Source organism: Myotis davidii, unplaced genomic scaffold (genome assembly GCF_000327345.1).
Source record: "Myotis davidii unplaced genomic scaffold, ASM32734v1 scaffold1525, whole genome shotgun sequence".
Taxonomy (NCBI): domain Eukaryota; kingdom Metazoa; phylum Chordata; class Mammalia; order Chiroptera; family Vespertilionidae; genus Myotis; species Myotis davidii.
In genome coordinates, this window is record NW_006296279.1 from 1,153,723 (window position 1) to 1,178,483 (window position 24,761).

The window sequence follows — 24,761 nt, forward strand, 5'->3', positions numbered from 1 at the left end:
CGGTACTATGATAGTTTCTGTTGGGAAGGAATCCCTGTTTTCATATAGTACCTTTCTAGTATCTGATAGTCAAAGCTCAGACAATGCCCAGAATACATCTTTTTTCTCACCATTGCTCTTAATGTGTTTACTTTTCTAGTACTCCTGGTCTGTAGGATCCAACTTAATATTTTGGGGGGAGGTATGGTTGTTAAAACAGAACTTAAAATTGCATACCATGAACAGGACACAAGCAAGAATGGGAACTGGCAGGGTTAGCATGAGGTCTTTGGAGGTTAGATGAAGTTAAAATGAGTAATATATTTCAGACATTTAATCAGATTCTGAGCCAAGAAAACCTGTTAACAGCAATTAGGTAAAAAACTCCGTTGAGCACCTTTAAATTTTTCAGAGCACGTAATAATCATCTTTGATCAGTAGTTCTTTAGATACTCTTATATGATAGTCTAGGTAAAAATCTAGATAGACGGTGATATTTCATAGATGAAACAGGCATGGGAAAGTTAAGTGAATTTCCTAAGGATACACAGCTTATTAGTAGGTCTGAGTCTAAGTAGAGTCAATAGGCTTAAACAAGTCAAACCAATATGTTAATAACCAATATGTTTCTTTTAATAACCAATATGTTTCTTAAGTGTAAGTCAAAGTGATTCCTAGCTAAAATTACTTCTTGGTCAGCAAGAAGATTTAGTCTAACTCAGAGTTTGGGAGGAAAAAAAGCCATTTTAGTACCAGGTCTCTTGATGGTGAAGATTGTGCTGTCCAAAATAGGATTTACTCCTTTTCTTTTTCTTCTTTGTGTTATTAGGATTCCCAGCAGAGTGTTACTGTGGTCCTCTTTCAAGATGAGAATACGTTAGTCTCAGCAGGAGCTGTGGATGGGTAAGAGCTTTATTTCTTGGTTCTTTTGATAAGGTCTCTTTCATGAACTGTGATGGGGATGTCACCTAGTCCCATTATAATTGAATATGTGTGCTTTTAACTTTCCAACATAGTGAATACCCAGCTGAGAAGAGGACCTGCAGATCACACTGAAAATATCTAGTTAGGACTCTTGCTCAAATAATTAAGTGAGATAATACATGTGTCACACTTAGCACATTTTCTAGCACATATGAGCAATATTGGCTGCTCCTACTATAGAGAAGCTGGATAGGTAGCTTGTTTATCTATGCAGTATAATTTAGTCAGTAATTCTTATTTAAGAAGTAAAATTGCTAGTATCTTAGATTTTATCTTCCCATGGTTTAGTAATAACCTAAAAGAAAAAACCTGATTTGGGGCATTTCTGGGAGTGCTCTAACTAGAATAATAGTAAGTCCTGATGACTTTCAATTCACATACCTGCCATCCATGATTGGTCTGAATTTTTAGCTTCAGATAATTTTGTGGTACTTCTTGATTGGTTGCTTTGTTCAAATATAACTTATTTGAGTATAGGGACTCTTTCATTCTTTTTTTTAAAGCATGTAGCATAGTGCCTAATACTTATTATTTTTTAATATATTTTATTGATTTTTTACAGAGAGGAAGGGAGAGGAATAGAGAGAAACATCGATGAGAAAGAAACATCGATCAGCTGCCTCCTGTACACCCCCTACTGGGGATGTGCCCGCAACCAAGGTACATGCCCTTGATTGGAATCAAACCTGGGACCCTTCAGTCCGCAGGCCGACGCTCTATCCACTGAGCCAAACCAGTCAGGGCAGGACTCTTTCTTTTGTAAGCCCCTGTCTTTGTCCCCTTATTTACTCATTATATCTCCCAAGACATCCTCCCTTCAAAAAACAATTTAGCCTGGCTGGTGTGGCTCAGTGGTTGAGTGTCAACCTATGAACCAGGAGGTCATGGTTCGATTCCTGGTCAGGGCGCATGCCAGGATTTCAAGCTTGATCCCCAGTAGCAGGCATGCAGGAGGCAGCCGATCGATGATTCTCTTGCATCATTTATGTTTCTATTTCTCTCTCCCGCTCCCTTCCTCTCTGAAATCAATGAAAATATATTTTTTGAAAAACAATTTAAGGAGATCATGACTTTTAGGATTTCCATTGTGTTTGTTGTCCTCCGGACACTAAAACTTTTTATTTTGTGGACCAAAGTCTGAGGCACAAATGAAGCATTATCTAAAGGTTATCAGTTGTGCTTGTGAATGGATGTGAGAGCTTGCTCTGTTTGTTTCCAAGGATTCTTCCCTGCTACAAGCTTGTGTTTAAGACAATAATCACAATTGATGAAATGAAAAAATACTTTATTTCACAGGAAAATTTGTTTAGATTACTTAAGGAGTTACATATAGAGATATAACCTTATGGACAAAGTTTGTTACTTATGCTGTCAAAGGTTACATGCAGAGTGTTAAAAGCTTAGGAAATGGTTTTTTTTTTCTGCAAACAATGAAACAATGACTATCAGCAGCTACCCTCATCTTCCTTTTCCGCTCCCTTGATGTAAACTCAAGGTAACCCATCACTGGGTCAGATCACATCTGTTTCCGTTATGCCAGAATTGTAAGCCTGATAGTAGAAAAAACAGTATGAGACATTTCATTCTGTTTCCCAATGAGATAACCTAATTGTACCTGGTTCATGTGCCAGAGGTGTTAGATTAAAAGTCATTTTACGTTCAATATAGTTGAAACTGGTTGGGGTTGGAGAAGGACTACCAAATAACTATCTCTTTACATTGATTTTTAGGGTAATTAAAATATGGGATTTACGTAAGAATTATACTGCTTATCGACAAGAACCTATAGCATCCAAGTATTTCCCGTACCCAGGTAGCAGCACTCGAAAATTAGGTAAGCCTTTTTATAGACTGTAGGACTTTTTGGAAGGACTTTTCGGGGAGTGTAAGTTTTTGTTAAAATTTTAAAATAAATATGCTAGTTTTCAGCAACATAGACTTGGAAAACTCTAATATATGTGGTTCTGTCTTTTTGAAGTTCAAAAAATAAGAACAAGAATATTTTTTGGTTTGCATATATTTTGGAGAAAATGAATTTTAGTGATTCTTTTTGTAAAATGATCATTTGGCCTCAGCATTTTTATCTCATTTTTACTCATTGTCACCAGTCATACTAACTAGAGTTTCCTTTTTCCAGGCTACTCCAGTCTGATTTTGGATTCCACTGGCTCTACTTTATTTGCTAACTGCACAGATGACAACATCTACATGTTTAATATGACTGGATTAAAGACTTCTCCTGGTAAGATCTTAGTCATTCAAGTTCTTACCCAGAAAACTAATAGTCTTTTTTGTTAATGATAATTTGATGTTGGTTCTTTTCCAAGCCAAATTTATTATTAAGACATGAGAATTTTAGAATCTTTGATTAGTTCTACTGATGAATTATCTTGTGGGACAGAGAAGGATGTTCTGCTCAGGTTTTGTTCTGTTTGGGGGTTGTTCATTAAGTTAGGGGGCTGAATTTTTTAATCCCCCGCAATAATTCTTACCAGCCTTCTCAATATTGGACAATTGCCTCTTTTATGTTTTCCTTATCCTCACCTGTTTTATACTTCAAGAGAATTAAAAGTAAAATCTGATATTTAAAGCTGATAAATAACATTTTAAAAAAGAAACCAGTTTCTCAAGCATACACTAAGAGGGTTATTTGGGTTACATAATTTCTAGAACATTATTAATTGCTTAAGCAAGCTACATATTAGTAACCTGCTTTTTCTTACAGACTTTGAATGCTATAACCAATCCCCATATCTACCCAGTGCCCACTAAAGTAAGATGTGCTGATAAATAAATCTCAAAATAGTATACACTATGCAGGGCTCTTAACGGAAGTTTCCAAAGACTGCCCCCAAAGCCGTTGTTAGGATTTCATATCTGTAACAGCCTTACAGTTGGTATTTCCAATGCTCTGAAATAGGTCTAAACAAGGACAAGAATATTTGGAAAGGAAAGAGTTTTTGTAACTAATTTTGCTATTTTCCTGAATGGAATTCGAATTTAGACAACTTCTAATTTAGTTATCATTTTGTTATACTGTGGCATGAGAAGGAACCTTGAGTTCAGATTATCCTTCTGCAATCAAACAGATAATGTCCAAGGCCACTTTAGCAACCTTTTTTACTGTGTTCCTAAAATAACTTAATTGGCTGTCACAAATAGAATGAATCAGATATAGATATTATGTTTCTTTCTTTTTTAAAAAATATATTTTATTGATTTTTTACAGAGAGGAAGGGAGAGGGACAGAGAGCTAGAAACATCGATGAGAGAGAAACATCGATCAGCTGCCTCCTGCACACCTCCCCCTGGGGATGTGCCGGCAACCAAGGTACATGCCCTTGACCGGAATCGAACCTGGGAGCCTTCAGTCCGCAGGCCAACGCTCTATCCACGGAGCCAAACCGGTTAGGGCGATATTATGTTTCTTTAAAATTGAGTGACAGATGTGTGTATGCATGGCACATATGGTAATTGCTTGCTTTTTTCAAAACTTCAGAAAGGGTCTTGGGCTCAATACTTGTTCTCCCATACTTTTTAAAAAGTTATTATTATTTTAAATATATTTTTTATTGATTTTAGAGGGAGAGGAAGGGAGAGGGATAGAGAAATAGAAACATCAATGGGAAAGAAACATCCATGATCGACTGTCACCTGTACACCCTCTACTGGGGATTGAGCCCACAACCTGGGCATGTGCCCCAGTTGGGAATCGAACCAGTGACCTCTTGGTTCATAGGTCGAAGCTCAATCACTTAGCAACACTGGCCGGGCTACTCTCCCATACTTTTAATTTACAATATTTTATTATATTAAGTGATATTCATAAGGATGACTCTGAAGTACTTTAGTGAGGCATTTTAAGAGCCCAAATCATCAAAGAAAAATTAAATTGACCCCAATATAGGTTTTAGAAGGATTTTTTGCATGGTTTGAAACATTAATAGTGTACTTTGTCCTAGCCTTTCTTACACCAGCAGAGGGCAATAAATACTTACAGGTTTAGTGGGAAATTGGGTCTGTAGCAGTGGTTCTCAACCTACTAATGCACGACCCTTTAATACAGTTCCTCATGTTGTGGTGACCCCCAATTTCACTGTTACAAATTGAACATAATTAAAGCATAGTGATTAATCACAAAAACAATATGTAATTATATATGTGTTTTCCAATGGTCTTAGGCGACCCCTGTGAAAGGGTTGTTCAACCCGCAAAGGGATCACGACCCACAGGTTGGCGACCCACAGGTTGAGAACCGCTGGTCTGTAGTGTTCCATTCATAGTTTAGAGCTGAAAAAGATGAACAGTTACAGTTTTAAAGTTGTATTCTGAATAAAGGAGGCCGTTTATTTTGTGGGAATTTATTTCTTGTTAGGGAAGTTATTAGACTGATTTTTTTCCCCCCAAGGGGATTTTATTGGCTTCCGTAAAGTCGATCTTAGTTCCTTAAAACTGTCTGGTCATATCTGAATCTATGCATGTCTCTCTCCAATATGACATTTTAGTCAAATCCTTGGTAACATAGCCAATGTTTCCAATTGTGTCCTGTTGCAAAGAGAACAGATTCTTAGAGAATGTATATTAATAACTATATTGCATGAAAATAAGAATACTCACTAAGATTTTCCAGATTTTGTAGGGATCAGGTAGGAAGAAAAAGACAACTTTCAGTTTTGCTTAGAAAGGTATAGTTTACCAAATTGCTATGGGTCATAGGTAGGTCAGGAGAGAAAAAACACGTCCTTATATCTGAAAAACAAAGATTAAAGAACCAATAATATTTCAAATAAAAAATCATGAATATTATCATCTTCATTAGTTCATTTAGTCTCATGTAGTTCTTGTTGATCTCGATCTTTTGTTAGCAGTTTTATGAAGCCATCAATTTCTCCATTAGAAATCTATATATTCTTACTAATTCAATAGCATGATCTGAAAGTTATTAGAACCTTGTATTCCGAAGTACTTTCATGAATCTCTTTGAAGATAAAATGCATTTTGCAAAAGCATCAGAGTGAAACAATGACTGTAAGTGACAAAAGACTTAAAATATCATGGTTAAAGATCTGATTACAATGCAGTTGACAGGGAAATTTGCTTATTTCTGTAGCACACATTTTAAAGTGCAACTAGAGCTGCACTTTTCCCAAGTAGAATTATGACTGATAAAACCAGGACATTGTTTTAGAAATTACATGTAATTTTTAGAACATTTTTTATATTAATAACATTCACTTATGCAATATAACTTAAAAGGCTTACTTAGCATAACTTACTTGGCAATGTTTCCTATATAATTTAACATGCCAAATAAGCCTAATTAGTTTAATATCTTCCTTTTTATAAAAAAAGAACAAATCTTTTGAAATGTTTTAGAGACCCTCTGAAAAATTAGTTAGTTGAAATAAAAAGATTTCATTTAGAATTACGGGAAGTTTGTCAAAACTTAAAAGTTTTTAAAATAATCAAATAGGATCATAGGTCACTGTGAAACAATACTTAGCTATTAATTTAACCATAATGACAAAGATTTTGCAGGCAAATTCGGAAAGTTAAATACTTGTAAGTAAAACTTAGCTCTTATAATAAAAAATCTGATAAAACATCATAGGAGATTATTTAGATAAAACATAAAATTCCTACTTTTTAGGTAGATTACTCAAAGGTAAAAAAAAAAAAAAAAGCCATTCGTAATCTCTTTATCAAGAGCAGACCAAAAGTCCAATAACACTTGTTCTTTTAACAGGGAAAATCGAATTCTAATTTTGCATCAGCTTACTTTATCTATATGTTAGCCAGCTTGACCATGCATAAAACTCTTTACTTTTTTTATTTATTTCAGAGAGGGAGAGATAGAAATATCAATGATGAAAGAGAATCATTGATCGGCTTCCTCCTGCATGCCCCCTAGTGGGGATCAAACCAACAACCCGGGACCTTTCAGTCCACAGACCAACGCTCTGTCCAGTGAACCAAACCAACTAGGGCAGATTATTTTCTTAAGATTCCTTTTTCACAAACCTTCTATAATTTTCTTTTTTTACATTGAAATTTTGCCCTATGCTTTTTCCTCTCTTTTTTTAACCAGGCTTTAAGATAAAATTACTTTCTTTTCCCTTAAAAAAATATATTTTCATTTCTTATACCATTTTTCTTTTTCAACTGAAAACATAAATCTTATTTTCCTTGCATACTAGGATGTTTCCCTTATTTTAGTAACTTTAACTACATATGTTAATTAGAATTTTCAACCCTTAGAAGCCTTAATTTCTAGTGAAAAATAAGAAGTAAGCAACTGTGGACTGTTATAACTGTTTTTTGTTAGCAAACTGTGAACCCATTCCATAATTTCTAGAAACGTATTTGTTCATAGCAGTCTTTTACTAAAGCACAAAAACACAGTTCACTAACAGACCCAAACATAGTAGATCTATAATATGTGTAGCTGAAATGATTCATATCCTGCTTAACTTCACAGTGAAAGTGCTTAATGTAGAGAGTATTTGATATGTAGGCTTTTTCTTGAAAAGGTATAAGTAGAAAAGTATTTTTCTAGTTTTATTCTAGCAAAAGGAAGGGATTTCTGTGAGCACTAAGGGAGGCTGTTTTACTGTGCTGTGACCTGGAGTTTACCATTAAAAGGGTCACTCAAGCAGAGTCATGGAGTTTATTTGGTTATTAATAATTGTTGGCACATCCTATGCAATATACCTAAATTAAATTATGGTACCAGATAAAGTTATAGATGGATATGGAGCTTATGTGTCATCCATTATCCTGTGTAATCAATAAATGATATACTATCCTCTTGAATGACAGCTGTATAAGTTTCTTAATTATTTATTTCCTTCTGTTAGAAGATTGGAGTGGGAATTTGTTTCCTGCCTAAATGTTTTCTTAAATTCTCCAAAACATTTTTTTTCTTTTATTTGCTAATGTTCTGATGCTGCAGACTTCAAATTTTGGTCTCCATAGGATACATGAACCTATCAAGCACATTATGCTAGACTGGATTACTTGCCCTTGTATTTGTATCATGTACAGTGAGAAGTCTAAAACTAAAGGCTTAACCTAACCTAGTTGGAGTATCTTACATATGAACATATAGTTTGCCACAATAGCAACTTTTATTCTTCAGCCTATTTCAAGTGCTAGGTTAAAAAGATTCCCTCATCCCAGATAAGCTACCCATAAATCTTAACTCCTTTTACTGATTTTTACCTATTCGTGCAACAAATGTTTGAAGGTCTACTCTATTCAAAGCACTGTAAGGATAGTGAGGAAAGAATAAGATATGAAATTTATCCTCAATAGATCAAAAGTCTAAGAGAAAGAAAGATCAGTGTGTTACATAATGGGGAAGGCCATGCCTTGAGGTAGGTAGAGAGGGTCTATAAAGGCACTTAACTGAAAGATTGGACATTGGCTCTATTTTTGTCCTTTAAGAATGTTTTTCACTACTTCCCTTTAGTCAGCTCCATACCGAGTATTTGGGTTCAAATCATGAGATTGGATCTAATATAATAATGTAATTTCCTTTATTTTCTGACATTGTCCAGTTTTGGTGAATGTAGCTTGACCATCTGCTTCAGTAGTCAAAACACTGATTTTTTTTCCCATTTGGCAGTGGCTGTCTTCAATGGACATCAGAACTCTACCTTTTATATTAAATCCAGTCTTAGTCCAGATGACCAATTTTTAATCAGTGGCTCAAGTGATGAAGCTGCCTATATCTGGAAGGTAAGTTGCTAAATTTCCCCCACAAACGTGAAAATAAAGTATTCTTGCAAATACTTCTTTTTTTCCAAGATGAGGTAAGTTTATTGTAAACATAAATGATTAACCTTTTCTACTTCAGATGTTTAGTAAAAGTTGCTTCTTGCCTTTTAATATAGCCAAAACTTCACTCTGTTGTCACAAAATACATCACACTTTCATGGCCACAGCTTCTCAGAAATTGACAATCTGTATCCTCCTATAGTTTCAGATTATCCAGAAATTGAGAAAGAGCTTCTCAGAAATTGACAATCTGTATCCTATAGTTTCAGATTATCCAGAAATTGAGAATTCAGAAAATTGGAAAGAACTTTTAATTACTTCGTCCTGCTTCCTGGAAAAACATACTTGGCTGCTTTTCTGCCCTTTGTTTTCAAACTCTCATTCAAAATACATGGAGTATTTTAGGATTCAGTCTATACCCAAATCAGCCATAGAACCTTGCACAAAATACTCAAAAATATTTGTATAGTAATTGTGTTCCTTACTCTCTTCCTAAAAGTGATTTAATCTTCAGGCTACTAAAATAAATGTGGCTTAATAACATTATTTAAATTTTTTTGGTTTTACAGATTTCTCATTTCTGCTACACAAACATATACATATAAACTAGTATATTACTTTTAGAATATGTGGTTCTAAAATGACTACTGTAAGCTAGGAAATTTAAAGCTATTCATTTGAAGTCCAATGGAGAAAATTGAATTGTTACACTCAAATAGCACTTGCTGACCACTGAAAAGTGGCTCTTGTGGTAACAGTTAATTATAGAAATGTCTGGGAATTCAAGAGAGAAGAGCATTGAGGCATTGTTTTCCTAGGGCTAGAAATTAATTATCTTCTAGGTTGCCCTGTAATTTCATAAATGTCCTTGACATTGGTGAATTGAATGATCAGAGTTCATACATTTTGGGTTTTAGAGTCATAATGTCTAAAACTTTATAGGTCCATAAGTTCAATATTATCAAATCTTTTCTCAAGAGAAATTATATCATTTTTAGTCCTGCCAACCTCTAGGAAGTCATTATCTTTTTTCTTTTAATACAGTGCTAGAATCTTTCAGGTATGAAGCATAAATCTTCAGCTAAATTTCATATGATATTGGGGGGGTACTAAAAATGATTTTTCTATATATGTAGAGTTGCAAAGATGCAAACACTACCTTATCAAAAGCTTTCAGTAACAATATCCTAGATGGTCACATGGTGGAGATATTGTTCTGTCCAAGATGCTTTTGTATTTGGCTTGTGTCTTTCTATAATATATTTCTTTTATTTGTTGTATTTTTTAAAAAATATATTTTATTGATTTTTTACAGAGAGGAAGGGAGAGGGATAGAGAGTTAGAAACATCGATGAGAGAGAAACATCGATCAGCTGCCTCCTGCACACTCCCTACTAGGGATGTGCCCACAACCAAGGTACATACCCTTGACCGGAATCGAACCTGGGACCCTTGAGTCCACAGGCCGACGCTCTATCCACTAAGCCAAACTGGTTAGGGCTATTTGTTGTATTTTTAAGTGAAAATATGTTTATGAAACATATATTTGAGACCCCCATCTTGTGATAAAAGTTTTCATCTAGCTTCTTATCTATAAAACTTTTCAGACGAGCTTTAAACTTCAACAATATGTGTCACTAGCACTAATATTTCTGTCTTATATTTTAAATTTTGAGTTTCAGATTAGGTCTTATGTGTCTTATTGTACTATCTTTGGGGTTTTCCTTTTTCCTTCCCTCCTTACCTACATTTTTTCCTCTAACTGTGGCTCCCAACTTAGCAGTAAGATTTTATTCCTACCAAAACCTTTTTAAGTTTCTTATTTCTTAAAAAAAAAATTTCCAACACACCAAAAGGCGTAATAAAAGATTATCCAAAAAATGCTTATGCCCTGATCATTTTTAAAAATAAGTTTCTTAATTACATATGTAATTAAGATACAAATACAGTTTTATTGGCAATTCTCACAAAGTTACTCCGTAGCCCTTTTCACTAGTACAAAGGCCTTTTTGATGGTGGTGGCTGTTTCAGAGAATGAGGGTTGAGGGATGCTCCCCCTCTTTAAAGACATGCAATAAAATTATTTGGCTGGTGTTAATAACCCATTTTCAGATATCTAATTAATGGCTATCATATGTATGGGTGACTCTGAATTCCTAGGCTGGGTCACATGTTAGTACTGAATGACGTGGGTCAGACATGATGTTCTCCTGCCTGTCCACACATAACTCAGTGTGCAGGCTCTGATATTTGAGATCCTGGCAAGCTTACTGCACCTAAAATTGAATTAGCCTAGTGGGGTGGCTCAGCTTTTCTTTTCCATGATAAAACAAAGCGGTTGAGATTTTAAAAGAAAATTTCACACAAGCCAAGTATCCAGCCTATTAGGTAGTCTATAACTCTGCTACATTTCCAAAAGTCCTAATTCTCTCAAGTGTTGGTATTTTTTTACACTAAAAATTCCATGGGCATAAGAAGACAGTGAAACAAGGAAGTTTTAGATCTTGAGAGGTAGGAGAATGGCCTTTTCATTCTCACTACTGCTCAGCAAATGGGAGATGTAATATAAACTCTTTGATTCTAACATCCAAGACTTAAAAAGATTTAATACTATATTTTTTCTTTGTAATTTCCTACCCCTTGTCCCACTGTCACCCTTACTCCCTCCTTCCCTGGTTCATTTCTGATGTAGCGACTGAATAGTATTGAAGTGGTTATAAATAAACTGATTTGGCACAGTCATTGTACCGCTGACTGGTGAAACATTGAGCCTGACACTTTAGGAAGTGTAAATGATCTCATGGCAGAAATAAAGATTATATTTGGTTTCTCACTGGGCAGAGTAAGGAGATTTTTTGAGGAAGGGTGCTGATCTTTTTGCATGTTTAAGTATATAAATGTTTTATGAGGTCTGTAGGTTAGAGCCAGTTACTACTAGAAGTACCTTCGTAGTTCTGGGAGTTTAACTTTGGGATTCTTATGTTTTGAATTAAAGTCTTTACAACAAGTGGAATACGTAAGAGGACAATTTTCTGTGTTTTGACCATCCCAGAATGCATAGATGTAAATGTCTCTTGGACTTAATGGTCTCCTCTTTTTAAAAGTAGAGGAAGGCTTAAAAAAAATAGCATGTAATTATGGTAATGTTTTTATAATAATGAAATGACAATAAATAAAAATTTATTTGAATAAAAATGAAAGATTTAAAAGCCACCTGAGTTTCATTCGAGGAAACTAATCTTCCTTGAAGCATACCATACTAGGATAGTCTTAACCTGCATTCATAAATACTTACTGGACATTGGTTCTTATTTCAATTTACAACATGCCCTTCCCTCCACTTTTCTTATTTAAATAGACTTCATATAAAATAACCTATGTTAGTCATTTTATTGTGTACATTTCAGTGATTTTGAGTATAATCACAATACTATGCAACTATCAACACCATCTCATTTCCAAACGTTTTTATCGCTCCAGAAAGAAAGTCCGTACCCTTTAATACTCACCTGCCCCTGGCAACCACTAACCTATGTTCTGTCTATGGATTTACCTATTCTGGACATTTCATATAAATGGAATCATACAATATGTGATCTTTTATATCTGAGTTCTTTCACTTAACATGTTCTTTTTCTAAATATATTTTTATTGATTTCAGGGAAGAAGGGAGAGGGAGAGAGAAATAGAAACATCAATGATAAAAGAGAATCATTGGCTGCCTCCTGCACACCCCCCACTGGGGATTGAGCCTGCAACCCCAAATTAAACCCAGGACCTTTTGGTCCTCAGACCAATGCTCTAGCCACTGAGCCAAACCAACGGGGTTCATTTAACCTTTTTTTTAGATTTATTATTATTATTGCATGTATCAGTACTTCATTCCTTTTTATGGCTGAATATTTCATTGTATAGCTTAGTAAACATTTTGAATATCCATTCATCTATTGGTCTACATTGGACTTATTCTATTCTGGCTTTCTGAGTAAAACTATGAATATTCATGTACAGGTTTTTTATTTGAACACTAGAGGCCCGGTGCACGAAGATTCGTGCAAAGAATGGGCCTTCCTTCCCCTGGCTGCCGGCACCACCTTCACTCTGGCCCGGAGCCTCCTTTCTGCCTTCATTCTGGCCCGGAGCTGCCCAGAGGCCTGGAGTGGTTGGGGTGGTGCGGAACGCCATGGTGACGATGCAGGCATCCCGCCCCACCCCATCCCCACCGCTTAGCTCCTGTGTATGCAAATTAACCTGCCATCTTTGTTGGGATAATTTGCATGCTCACTCCTGATTGGTGGGCGTCATGAAGGTATGGTCAATTTGCATCTTTCCCTTTTATTAGTGTAGATGTCTTCAATTCTCCTGGGAAAATATACCTAAGAGTAGAATTGTTGGGTCATGGTAATTCTATGTTTGGCTTTTTGATGTTTTCATTTTTAATGCTGTGTAAAGTGCCTATGGTAATTATTCAACAAATGCTGGCTTTTATTATCATTATTCCTACCTTATTACGAAATTGTAAAAAGTTTTTCTAGGGGATCTAGCTTTTGTTTTTTCTCTAAGATCCTATAGATAAATGCAGGAATGTACATACATTCTACTGGTAGATGTTTGATTTTCTTTTGGAAATTTATTTTGATCTTTGAGTACACGTTTAGGTTCTTCTAGGTATTATAATACCTGGAAACTGAGGAAGGGGGTTGTATCATGAAATGAAAAGCTAGAGGCAACAAGCAGAGTAAACCAATGGAGAATAATATGTTTCTACCAGGGAGGGTCAAGAGGGCATGCGGATTTCCTTTTCCTTTAAATTTGCTGCTATCAGACCTGCTTGGGTCTTGGGTGATTAGAAACTTAATGGGCTGGGACCCATTAGTAGAGGAGGAAGGAGAATTTCTGTGGCTATTCAGATAGTTAAAGAGTATCTTGAAATATGCTAACTCGTAGGAGAATAAGTTATTGTTGTCTGTGACATTGTAGGAGTAGGCAGTAAGTGAAATCCTTTCAGATAGTACTCAGAAAAAGCTTCCTTTCTGTTAAACTTTTATTGACACAGCAAGGCAAAGTAGACTCTGTTCTTTGTCTTCTTTTGCTCTCTGAATCATTATATATGTGCCATTTAACCCAAGAGAGGAGTAGTAATAAGTTGGGTAACCTTAGGATTCGGTGTGTCAAGTCTTTTCACTACAATCTGAGGAATCTATTAAGTTTTCTTAGCCATATTCACAAATACTCTTTCCAAAGTTGCTTCCACTTTTTCTATAAAAGTGAGCAATGATTCAGAGCCTCAGGAAAATGACGAGAATAATTTCTCTTTTTCAAACAAACGTGCTAATAATAATTATGTGAGTTTGTTCTTCATATTGTGCTGATCAATTCCTGTGGCCTCTGAAAGAGATTAATAGCTCTTGAATCAGACAGCTGTCAAATAGATATTACTATTGGTATCCAATGAGGGGGGAAGTAGGATTCTTAATCACATGTGTAATACTTCACAGTGTGACCTTTTTTATACATTAAATTGTGGCAATACTTACTTGAAAATTCAAGGTTTCTTTAAGCAAATTAACTGAAATAAAATTTTGGAGGAGTTTTTCTTTCAAAAATGATATCAAAGGACCATGTAAAATAGAGTTTATATCCTTCAAAATGAAGGGACATAACTTTAGACTTTGGTAAAAGTCTGTCAGTCTTCTTTTGGAAGAAAGACTATCCTCTTATCCCAAGAATGATAATAGCTTGTCTCGGGTACCTTAAGGAAATATATAGTTCATATAGTATTCCTGGAAGTAGCTGGCTAAAGAAGATCTAAAAATGTCTAGGGTATGTAAAAGCAGGATTCTACTTGAAGTGCACTACCTAGCAGATGAACCTCATCCTTCCATAAAGTTTACCAGCTTAGAGGTAAGGGACAATACCATTTTGAGTTTTAGTCAAAATATATAGATATATATATAAAATATAGATAATCCTGATTAGAAATAAGACCTGTACTAGTGTCTAAACTCATTATTTACCTATTTGGCTGTTTTATTAGATCAATAATAAAAATACTTCGATTGCCCATTGGGACTCTTTTTCTAAGCTATAACTAAAGCATGCCTAGGGGCCTTTGGTAGCAACCCTAAAGATCTCTATGGCACAAATATGAAAAGATTCAAAGCCTTTATGTGGGAGTCCTAACACTGTTCTGCTGACATTTCTTTTTGATGGTCTGCTAGGTGTCCACACCCTGGCATCCTCCAACTCTGCTCCTGGGTCATTCTCAAGAGGTCACATCTGTGTGCTGGTGTCCATCAGATTTCACAAAGGTTTGTAAACAAATCTCCATAGTTGGATTAAAAAATAGATCATAGATTTGTATGTTTTCTCAAGGTTTAGTTTGAGTTACATAGATTTTCATGCTTAAATATTTAAAAGATCTAGAGGCCAACCAGTGTTTATATCAGCATCAGAGTTATTCCTTTCCTAAACATAGAATTACGTTTTTAACATAATTAAAATTAAATTTTATAAGGTAAAAAAATCTAAGGTGAGAACTTGTTTGTTTTCAACTTTTCTACATATAAATGTGGTAACATCTTCACTATTCTTCACAGTCCAGCTTAGATTTTCCACATGCCTAAAAAATGCTTAGTGTGAAGTTCTATAATGTTAGGTTATCTGTGATTAAACTACACAAGTAGTAGTTCCAAAATGTTCAGACACTGGAAAAAAGAAAATACTCTCACTTAAATTTTTTTAATAGTGAAAACAAATTTTAAAACCCTGAAATATAGAAAGGCCAGAAACAAACAAATCCCTATGAGTATATGTAGCGATTTTATATAATACTAGCCTCAGTTCCACTCACTCTTCTACCCTCTACTGCCTCTAGTCTTTGGGTTATTCTAGGTTTATAGGAAATCTCAATCATGTAGAGATCTCTACTTTCTCATTTTGACATTTGCCTATTTTACCATCTGTTTTTTATCTTCTGGGAACTTTTCATGGTCTAGTTTACTCCTGGCATCCCTCCTAGTAGCCCTGTATGACCATTTCTGTGGTCAGCTTCATGATGGACCTTTTTTTTAAAATCATTACTTTAATTACCAATAATTACATTGACATTACACTAGTGACATTTGTCCTTTGAGATTCCATTCTTACAGTAAAATATCTCCTTTTAACTGAAGTTCTGTGTCATCTTAAAACTTACTTAGATGGTTTTTAAATTATTCAGTTATGTCATCTCTTTGCAACCATCATATGTTGCCCTTATCTCTACACACAGAAAGGATTCAAAAAAGTGGCAGGGTAGTTTACCAATACTAATCTAATAACCTCCTTTTTAAAAAGTTTGAAATAATTTTGTCCCTAGGATAGAGTTAGAAAGGTAAAATATGGTTTTAAAAATAAAAAGGTCTTGCCTTGAAATTGGAAAAATTTGTATCTAGATCTGCCACTCAATTGTGGTGATCTTTGGCAAATAATTTTATTCCTATTTTGTAGATGAGATTAAGTACAAGTATTTTTATATTGTGAAAATTAAATAAGATAAAGAATGCAAATTGTCAAACACACGGTAGGTGCCCTATAAATAATAACTCTTGTTGACAGACTGTAGAGTAACTGGAGATTCCAGGCATTTTTTGTTGAGCAGTTAAATATGTGTGTCTTCTTTTGGCCTCCCATTAAGGAAAGGAAAAAGCTGCCAGTCTCTTGGGGCCAAGACTTAAGAGAACGTGTGTTCTTTTTTTTTCTATCTCTTTAGTGACTGAAATAGAGAAATTATATAAACAAATGCTCTGGTACCAGTGGCCATTTGCCACAAGCTCTTCTAGTTGGACTTTCTCTGCCATAAAAGGCTTGGGACCAAGATCAGGAATGGTCAGATATTTTTAAAGGGGCAAAGGTTATTTTTAACTTCTTTCAGCACAGTGAACTTGTTTTCCCAGATTGCTCCTTTACCTATCTGAAGAAAAATCAAAAGATTTTTCATTTCATTCAGCTTATCACAGCCTACTAGAGTCATGTACTAAGTCTGATCTTGGAAATTATCCCATTACTTTGGCAATAAGCCAGAACATGCAGATTTCAGAGGAAAGTCATTGAAATTGAATGTTGGGGGCATACACTGATTGATCATTTAAGAGAAAGAGAAAGCAAAAAGAATATCTTAATTAAATATTTCATAGTAGCATGGAGGTGATAAAGATAATGACTTGCCCAACTTCTTGAGAATAAAATGCACCTGGTTTATAGTAGAGCTTTAGGTTAATAAGAAAGGACTGGTAACAAAAGACATACCAGCAGAATGTATATTAAAATGAAACTAGAGAATTGACTTTGGAAATCTGCAATGATTCCTCAAAGCAAGGAAGAGGAATATATGATCTTTCGGATGCCATTTTCTATATCCTGTTATATCAAACAAAATAATTTTCCAGTCATGATGAGCCTTTAGACATACCCACTTTTTACTTTGTTGTGAATCTTTCATTAAAATGTCTTAACTCCCTTTCTGATTGTTAGATTGCTACCTGCTCTGATGACAATACACTGAAAATCTGGCGCTTAAATAGGGGCTTAGAGGAGAAATCAGGAGATAAATTGTCCACAGTGGGTTGGGCCTCTCAGAAGAAAAGAGAGGCTAGAGCTGACCCAGGTAAGGATCCTGTACATTTTTTCTACATGTTTTATGGTTTGATTGGTTTAGTTCTGCAGTACAGAGTATTAAGCTAGAATTGATGTTTGGTGTGTGTGTGTGTGTGTGTGTGTGTGTGTGTGTGTGTGTATGTATATATATATATATGTTTTTATATATATATTTTATTGATTTTGTACAGAGAGGAAGGGAGAGAGATAGATATTTTTAAAGAAAAGCATCTTCTTGACATTCTTTTCAATAAATATTTTCTGAGTACTACTGTTTATCATCTATATAAGATACTTCAATACAGTGGTGGTTTTCTTTATAAAATATCTATTGAACACTTGCTAGGCACTGTTCTAAGTTGAACAAAAGAGTCGTGAATATAAAAAATGCTAATGAAGGTTACATGTTAGTGTGAAAGGCAATAAACAAGTTAAAGAAGTAAATTATGTACTATGTCAGATCACAGTAGTGCTTAGGAAAAATGAAAGCAAGGAAGGGAGATTGGCAAAGTGTGCTATTAAAATTTTAAATTAGGTGCCCAGGGAAACCTCAGTGAAAGATGGTATTTAAGTGAAGGAAGTAACCTCGCCCATGTTGCTCAGTGGTTGAACCAGGAGGTCACTGTTTGATTCCCAGTTAGGGCACATTGCCTGGGTTGTGGGCTCAATCCCCAGTAGAGGGTATATAGGAGGCAACAGGTCAATGATTCTCATCATTGATGTTTCTATCCCTTTCTCCTTCTCTCTACCTCTCTCTAAAATCAATAAAAACATTTTTTTTAAAAAAAGAAGTAAAATAGTGGGCCATGTGGATATTTTGTCAGGCAAAACAGCAAATACAAAGGCCCTGAAGCAGGAGCAGGCCTGGCATACAGGTTAGGGCAAAAGTAGGTTTACAGTTGTGAGTATGAAAAATACAAAGTTTATTCTTCTATTATTTATTAATTGTATTGTTTTCCATACAGGCAGCTATAAACCTACTTTTTCCCACCCTGTATTTAATAACATCACTTTTTGGCTAATTTTGATAACCATTTATCTCAATAAATTCCTTATAGTGTTTAGTTCTTCCTTAAGTTTTATTTTCTAAACCACTGAGTAAGGAACAAGAAAATAACACGGTATTTCAACACCTGAAATGAGGGCTACAATTTCTTCATATTTTTACTAACATTTGTTTTTGTTCATCTGTTTGATTTTAACTATCCTTGTGAGTTCAGTGAAGTGGTATCCCATTGCAGTTTTGATTTGTATTTCCCTGATGGCTGATGATGATGAACATCTTTCATGTGCTTTTGTATATTTTCTTTGGAGAAATAACCTGTGTAGATCCTTTGCCCATATTTTAGTTGGGTTATTTCTCTTTTTATTGTTGAGTTGTAAGCATTCTTTATATATTATGGGTATATTCCTTGTCATATAATAATTTTCAAATACATTTTTCTTATTCTGTAGGTTGTTGTTTTTTCCTTCACTTTATTGGTGGTGTCCTTCGACACACAAAAATTTCTAACTTTGATGAAGTACAATTTATCTCTCTTTTGTCATTTGTGTTTTTGATGCTGTATTCAAGAAGCCATTGCCTATCCTAAGTTCACAAATATTTACTTCCTATTTTTTCTTCTAGCTAAGAGTTGTTTTATTTTAAAACTAGTCCATTTTGTATTATTTTTGTCTACAATGTGAGGCAAGGATCCAAATTCATTCTTTTCTTGTGGATATCTAGTTTTTTCTCAGTATCGTTTATTTTAAAGAGACTATTCATTACCCCATTGAATTGTTTTTCCATCCTTGCCAAAAATCAAATGACTATAAATGTAAGGCTTTGTTTCTGGACTCTCAATTCTATTTCATTGATCTATATGTCTGTTCTTATGCCAGTACCACATTGTCTTGATTACTATAGCTTTGTAGTAGGTTTTGAAATTGGAAAGTCTGAGTCTCCAATTTTCTTCTTTTTCAAGATTTTTTTTACTATTATGGGTCTCTCTTATTTCTATACAAATTTTAGGACCATTTTGTCAATTTCTGCAAAATAGCGCTCTGGGCCCTAGCCAGTTTGGCTCAGTGGATAAAGCGTGGGCCTGTGGACCAAAGGGTCCCAGGTTTGATTCCCGTCAAGGGAACGTAATTTTATTGCAGGCTCCTCTCTGGCCCAGGCCCTAGTCAGGACTCGTGCAGGAGGCAACCAATCAATGTGTTTCTCTCACATTGATATTTCTCTCTGTGTTTCCCTCTCTCTTCCACACTCTAAAAATCAATGGAAAAATATCCTTGGGTTTGGAGTAACAAAAAAAACCCAACATGTCAAGGGCGGGGAAAAAGGAGACATATGTAATATTCTTTGCAATACTTTAAGCAATAAAACAATAAAAAAAATAAAATTAAAACAACAACAACAAAAATATAGCTCTCTGGGATTTTGATAGGGATTGCGTTGAATGTGTAGATCAGTTTTACTTGTATTGTCATGTTAATAATGTTGTCTTCTAATCCATGTATATGGGATGTCTGGCTGCTGCCTTGTCTTTATATGGACTTTTCTCTCCCTAATTTTAGAAAACATAGAAGAATCATATGAGTAAGAGCTATTAGTATTTCTACCATTCATATATAATTTTAACAATTTGAGGGTTTTTCCAATTTTTTTCCTTTATCCACAGAGATTCTTAACAGACTCATAGTAATATCATATATTCATTTGCATTTCTTGGGGATTTTTTCCACTGAACATGCTCTTCTAAGCACCTTCTGTTATCTTTTTAACAAAACGTGTAAAATAGTCCATTCTTCTCTTGTAGTTGGACATTTTGTTCCAAGTATTCTGTGAAATTTTTTTCTGAATTTAGGGTCCCCCCTTCCATTAAAATGAATTCCCCATGGTAGAATTTTATGTCAATGGCTATAACCATTTTAAGATTTCAGATGAAAAGTATGTTGCTTTTAATGTTAATATTTAGTGTGTCATTAATTCTTCTTACTTTTGGAAGCCAAGTCACACAAAAAGTTCCTCATATGGACCAAATTTGGACCATCATAATAACAACAACATATAGCCATTATTGAGTATTATCACCATTGTTTTAAGGACCTACTTGGATTATTTAATTCCCAAAATAACTGAAACTGAAGCTCAAGGAAGTTAGATTTGTCTAAGATCACACAGCTGTGAAGTTGAAGTACAACCAGAGTTCAAAGCTTGCAGTGTGATTCTAGAGCATATACTTGGAAACACTGCAGTATTGCCTTCTTTAGAAACCCACACAGCAAAGCTAAGTTCAAGTTAAGACCAGGACTTATACCTAGATTTCTCTTATTTCTGGGTGATGCCAGAGTTATTCTGAAGAGCACTATAGGGTAACAACCTGACATGAGTGCCAAAGGCTGGCACACTGGCCATTAAATCCTGTAAGCCACTGTCCAGCAGCAGACTGGCTGCTGCTAATCACACTGCCATTTTGAGAATTATGTTTCTCTGCTTTCCCAAGCTTCTAATGGCCACCCCAACTTCTCTTCTTGTCCTGGACTGCATATCTTCTCTCTGGCCCTTTTAACACACCAGCTGAAAGGCTTTAAATCCCAAGACCCTCTGCCCTACTTTTCCTAGCCAATACCTTCTCTGTGGCTATTATTTCACCATTTCAGCCAGAGATCTGACAAGGCCAATGGTTCTCAACCCTGGCTGTGCATCAGAACCACTTGTGGAGTTTTTTTAAATGTTTGAGCGTCCCAGAGATTGTTCAGTAGGTCTGGGGTGGAGGCCAAGTACCTGTATTTTTATAAAACTCCAAGTCTGGTATGCAGCCAGGATTGAGAACCTCTGGTCTAGGCATTATTGAGTACAAAAATGATTACCCTTATCTTGAAGAGAAGGAAACCTTACCTGTTCTATCTTAAGTGCTTGCTGCAGTCTCAAAAGTCAGCAGAATACTTACAAAGACTTTTTTTTCTTAATGCCTGGAACCTCACCCTCATCCGTCTCAGCAGTCCTGAGATTTAAAAAACATTGTTTAATAATTCCTGACTAGCTACATTTTAGGCACTGGACCTAAAAATTTAGACTAAAGCATCATCACCTGCCCTCTTGGTGCTTGCAATTTAGTCCAGGAGGTAGATTTAAAAGGAAAAAAAAAGCTATATAGTACATTTTAAACATCACTCCTAGCTGTATAAACAAAAGGCTCTGAAACTCATTTCCTATGGGAGAGAAGGAAAGAAGTTTGTGAATTCTATGCAGTTGTCATCAGAGCCTGGAAATGTGAGGAGAATTTTTGCCTGGCAAAAAACGGGGCAGAGTTGGCAAGAAAATCACATAAATAAAGACAGAAGTGTGACAGTACACAGCTTGTTCAGGAAGCAGTGAGTAGTCAGTCTCCTGTAACAGGATCCTAAAGTAGCATAGTTCGTGATAAGGTTGAAAAGGTAAAGTCAGGCCAGATGGCACACCCTTATGTAGAAAGAAGCTGCAAATTAACTGATTGTTGTAAGCTTTTCCATAATTTCTCGAAGGAACTAACTTTTAGGAATCCTTTAGAGCAATAACCCAGTCTATACTGTGTCATCAGACCTCTTGTAGTGTTTAAGGTTAATAGGGGTTGATTCACTTAAGTAGATGAAGTACTAAATTTTATTTGAATCTATATGCCAATAAGGTGACATACTATCCAGCTGTAAAAAATAAAAAAGAGTAGTATTTCTAAGTGTACTTTCATGAAACAATATAAAGAGAAAAAGATATACTGTTCAGAGAAAAGAGCACACTGCAGAGCATGTGTGTTTAATAATCCATTGTGGTCTTTTTAAGGTATATACATATTCCTTTATTTGTGCTAGTAATAAGCACATAAATTAAGGAATGCACATAAGAGAGAAATGAGAAGGTTGAAGAGAAGACTTTTATAATCTCATTATAGTTAAAAATAAAGGATTTGAATTTGACCCAAAGTTTAAGCTCTGTTAAGCTTCAAAGTTAACAAAAACTTACCTTTGACCCCCATGGCTTACTCCTTTCTTCATTATAACATCTTGAAGAAAAAGTAATGCTCCAGTTTTCCACCACATCACGTTTCCCGCTGACCTTTAATAAACACTTCCGGTGTCTGCCACTTAAGTAACAGAAACTTACACACCTGCTTTGTCCCTGGCCCAGCTTTTCCTTCTCCCCTAATCCTGCCTATGAATCTTCGTGTTGTAAGACTCATACTATTTTAGGACTTTCTGCCCTAAATGTACACTTCATCCCATTTTAATGACACTAATGACTGCCGGGGTTGTGCAGTGACTGTTGACTTGCACTAAGGAGTGAAGCAAATGAAAAATTCTTTCCTTTTGAAATAATGACTGTAATCAAGCTCTAGAGCAGGAATGTGAGACCTATCACCAGTAGCTCCATGGACAGGTCCCTATCTCTAGTTCTCCTTGTATAGTACATTATAACAAAATGGGGTTTTCTAGTAATGATCTTTATTGAAGGTGCAGTATCATTTTGGCCATTTCTAAACACATAGTTGATGAGAAAAGTTTAGACAAAATTCAATTTAGAATTTCTCTACCTTAAGACATTGCAGACAGATCACGAGAATTCTCGCTTCATATTACAGTGTTTTACAAAGCATCATACTTTAAAAAGATATTAGTTTGTAAGAATATGTAATAAATATCTTCAAAATGCACTGGATATTTAATTTTAAAGCGTGCCTTTAACATTAATGTAAAATGTTTTCTGTACTCGTTCAATAGAAACTTGAACTATGTGGCCACTGGGTAAAGCTAGCAATAAAACTACTGGTCTGCAGTGTGTTAAGGCAAGGCATATTGAGAAGTGAAAAGCACACGTAAAATGCACAGAGTAACTAAATGACTGAAATTAGTAAATTTTTATTCCAAATAAAAGATTGTATTTTTATGTCAGCCCATTCTAAATTCAGTTGCATATAAATGCAATTCAATAATTAAACTAAGTTAAATATCAGAGTTATAATTCAAAGACTTAGTGACTGAGAAATAGGTGACCTTATTATTTGAAGACAAAAACACTACACTAGAAATCTAGAAAGTTCAGGGGAAATTTGAGAAAATATAGTGTTGTCTGTGGTGAGGCCTAGGGGGAAGAAATGTGAAGTTTATAAGAATTTGCCTGAAATACTTGCCGTTGCCTGTAAACAAGTGTCAGGACATATAGAAAAGAGTTCTCTTCACTGCTTCATGTACTTTAAGAGAGCAAACATTGAGTTTCTGAAATGTTCTTTGGCATATTTTGGCTTGTGGAGTAGAGTAGCCATGTGTAAATTAAGATGGAAAACCACATGAGGCCTGATAACCTTAAGTAATTGATGGAATTCTTGTGGAAACTAAAAACATCTCTAGCCCTGGCTGGATAGCTCAGTTGGTTAGAGCACAGTTCCCATATGCCAAGGCAGAAGGTTCAATCCCTGGTTATAGCACATACAAGAGTCAGTCAATGAATGCATAAATACGAAGAACAATACATCGATGTCTGTCAATCTCCCTCCGCCTCCCTCCCTTCCTCTCTTTAAAAATCAATAAAAAAAATTTTAATTATTTTTTTAAAACTATGTTTTAACATAAGGACACTGAGGCAGCGGAGTAAGGGGTTGTTTCTCAAGTCACATAGTAAATGATTGTGCCTGATTTTATTTTTTTAAATATATTTTATTGATTCTTTACAGAGAGGAAGGGAGAGGGATAGAGAGTTAGAAACATTGATGATAGGGAAACATTGATCAGCTGCCTCCTGCACACTCCCCACTGGGTATGTGCCTGCAACCAAGGTACATGCCCTTGACCAGAATCGAACCTGGGACCCCTGCATCCGCAGGCCGACGCTCTATCCACTGAGCCAATCCGGTTCGGGCGATTGTGCCTGATTTTAGACCTGTGCGCTCTTATTTGACAGTTCCCCTCTGCCCTAACATTGCTCAGAAGTATATATAGAAATGCTAATGGCAACTTTCCTTATGAAGACAAAATATCATTAGCAACCGAAATGTTTTACTGTTACCTAAGAATACGTTGTAGCTTCTAAAAGTTATATAAGTCTGTATTAATGTGGGAAATGTTCATACTATGTTAAGAAGCAGGTTACTAAACAGTATATACATTAGTCCCATTTTCTAGAGAGAAAAATTTAAAGTGTATAATATATATTACATGAACAAGTAAAGGAAAAAAACACTAAAAATGGTTCACCTAGATGCTTTTAATCTAATTTCTGAATTTTCTAGATTTTTACAAATATATGTTTTACCATGGGGTGGTTGGGAGGTTGGCAGTTAGGAAAGGGGAAGGAAAATGCTAAGAGGATGTGGTAAGAATCAAATGATTTATGTGATCAACTCACTGGGAAATCAACCCCTGGATGA

General features: G+C 35.3%; 1 protein-coding gene across 9 annotated transcripts in view; it reads left to right on the forward strand.

The window, feature by feature from the left end:
• The window catches only part of DTL (denticleless E3 ubiquitin protein ligase homolog), a 48,349-nt gene that overhangs the window by 8,111 nt on the left and 15,477 nt on the right, over positions 1-24,761 (forward strand). For all 9 annotated transcript variants that reach the window (XM_015568825.1, XM_015568823.1, XM_015568824.1 and 6 more), the window contains 6 exons: positions 809-882; positions 2,694-2,797; positions 3,101-3,205; positions 8,591-8,703; positions 14,964-15,053; positions 17,257-17,389. In XM_015568825.1, coding sequence (XP_015424311.1) covers positions 809-882; positions 2,694-2,797; positions 3,101-3,205; positions 8,591-8,703; positions 14,964-15,053; positions 17,257-17,389 — 619 coding nt within the window. The remainder of the gene's footprint in view (positions 1-808; positions 883-2,693; positions 2,798-3,100; positions 3,206-8,590; positions 8,704-14,963; positions 15,054-17,256; positions 17,390-24,761) is intronic.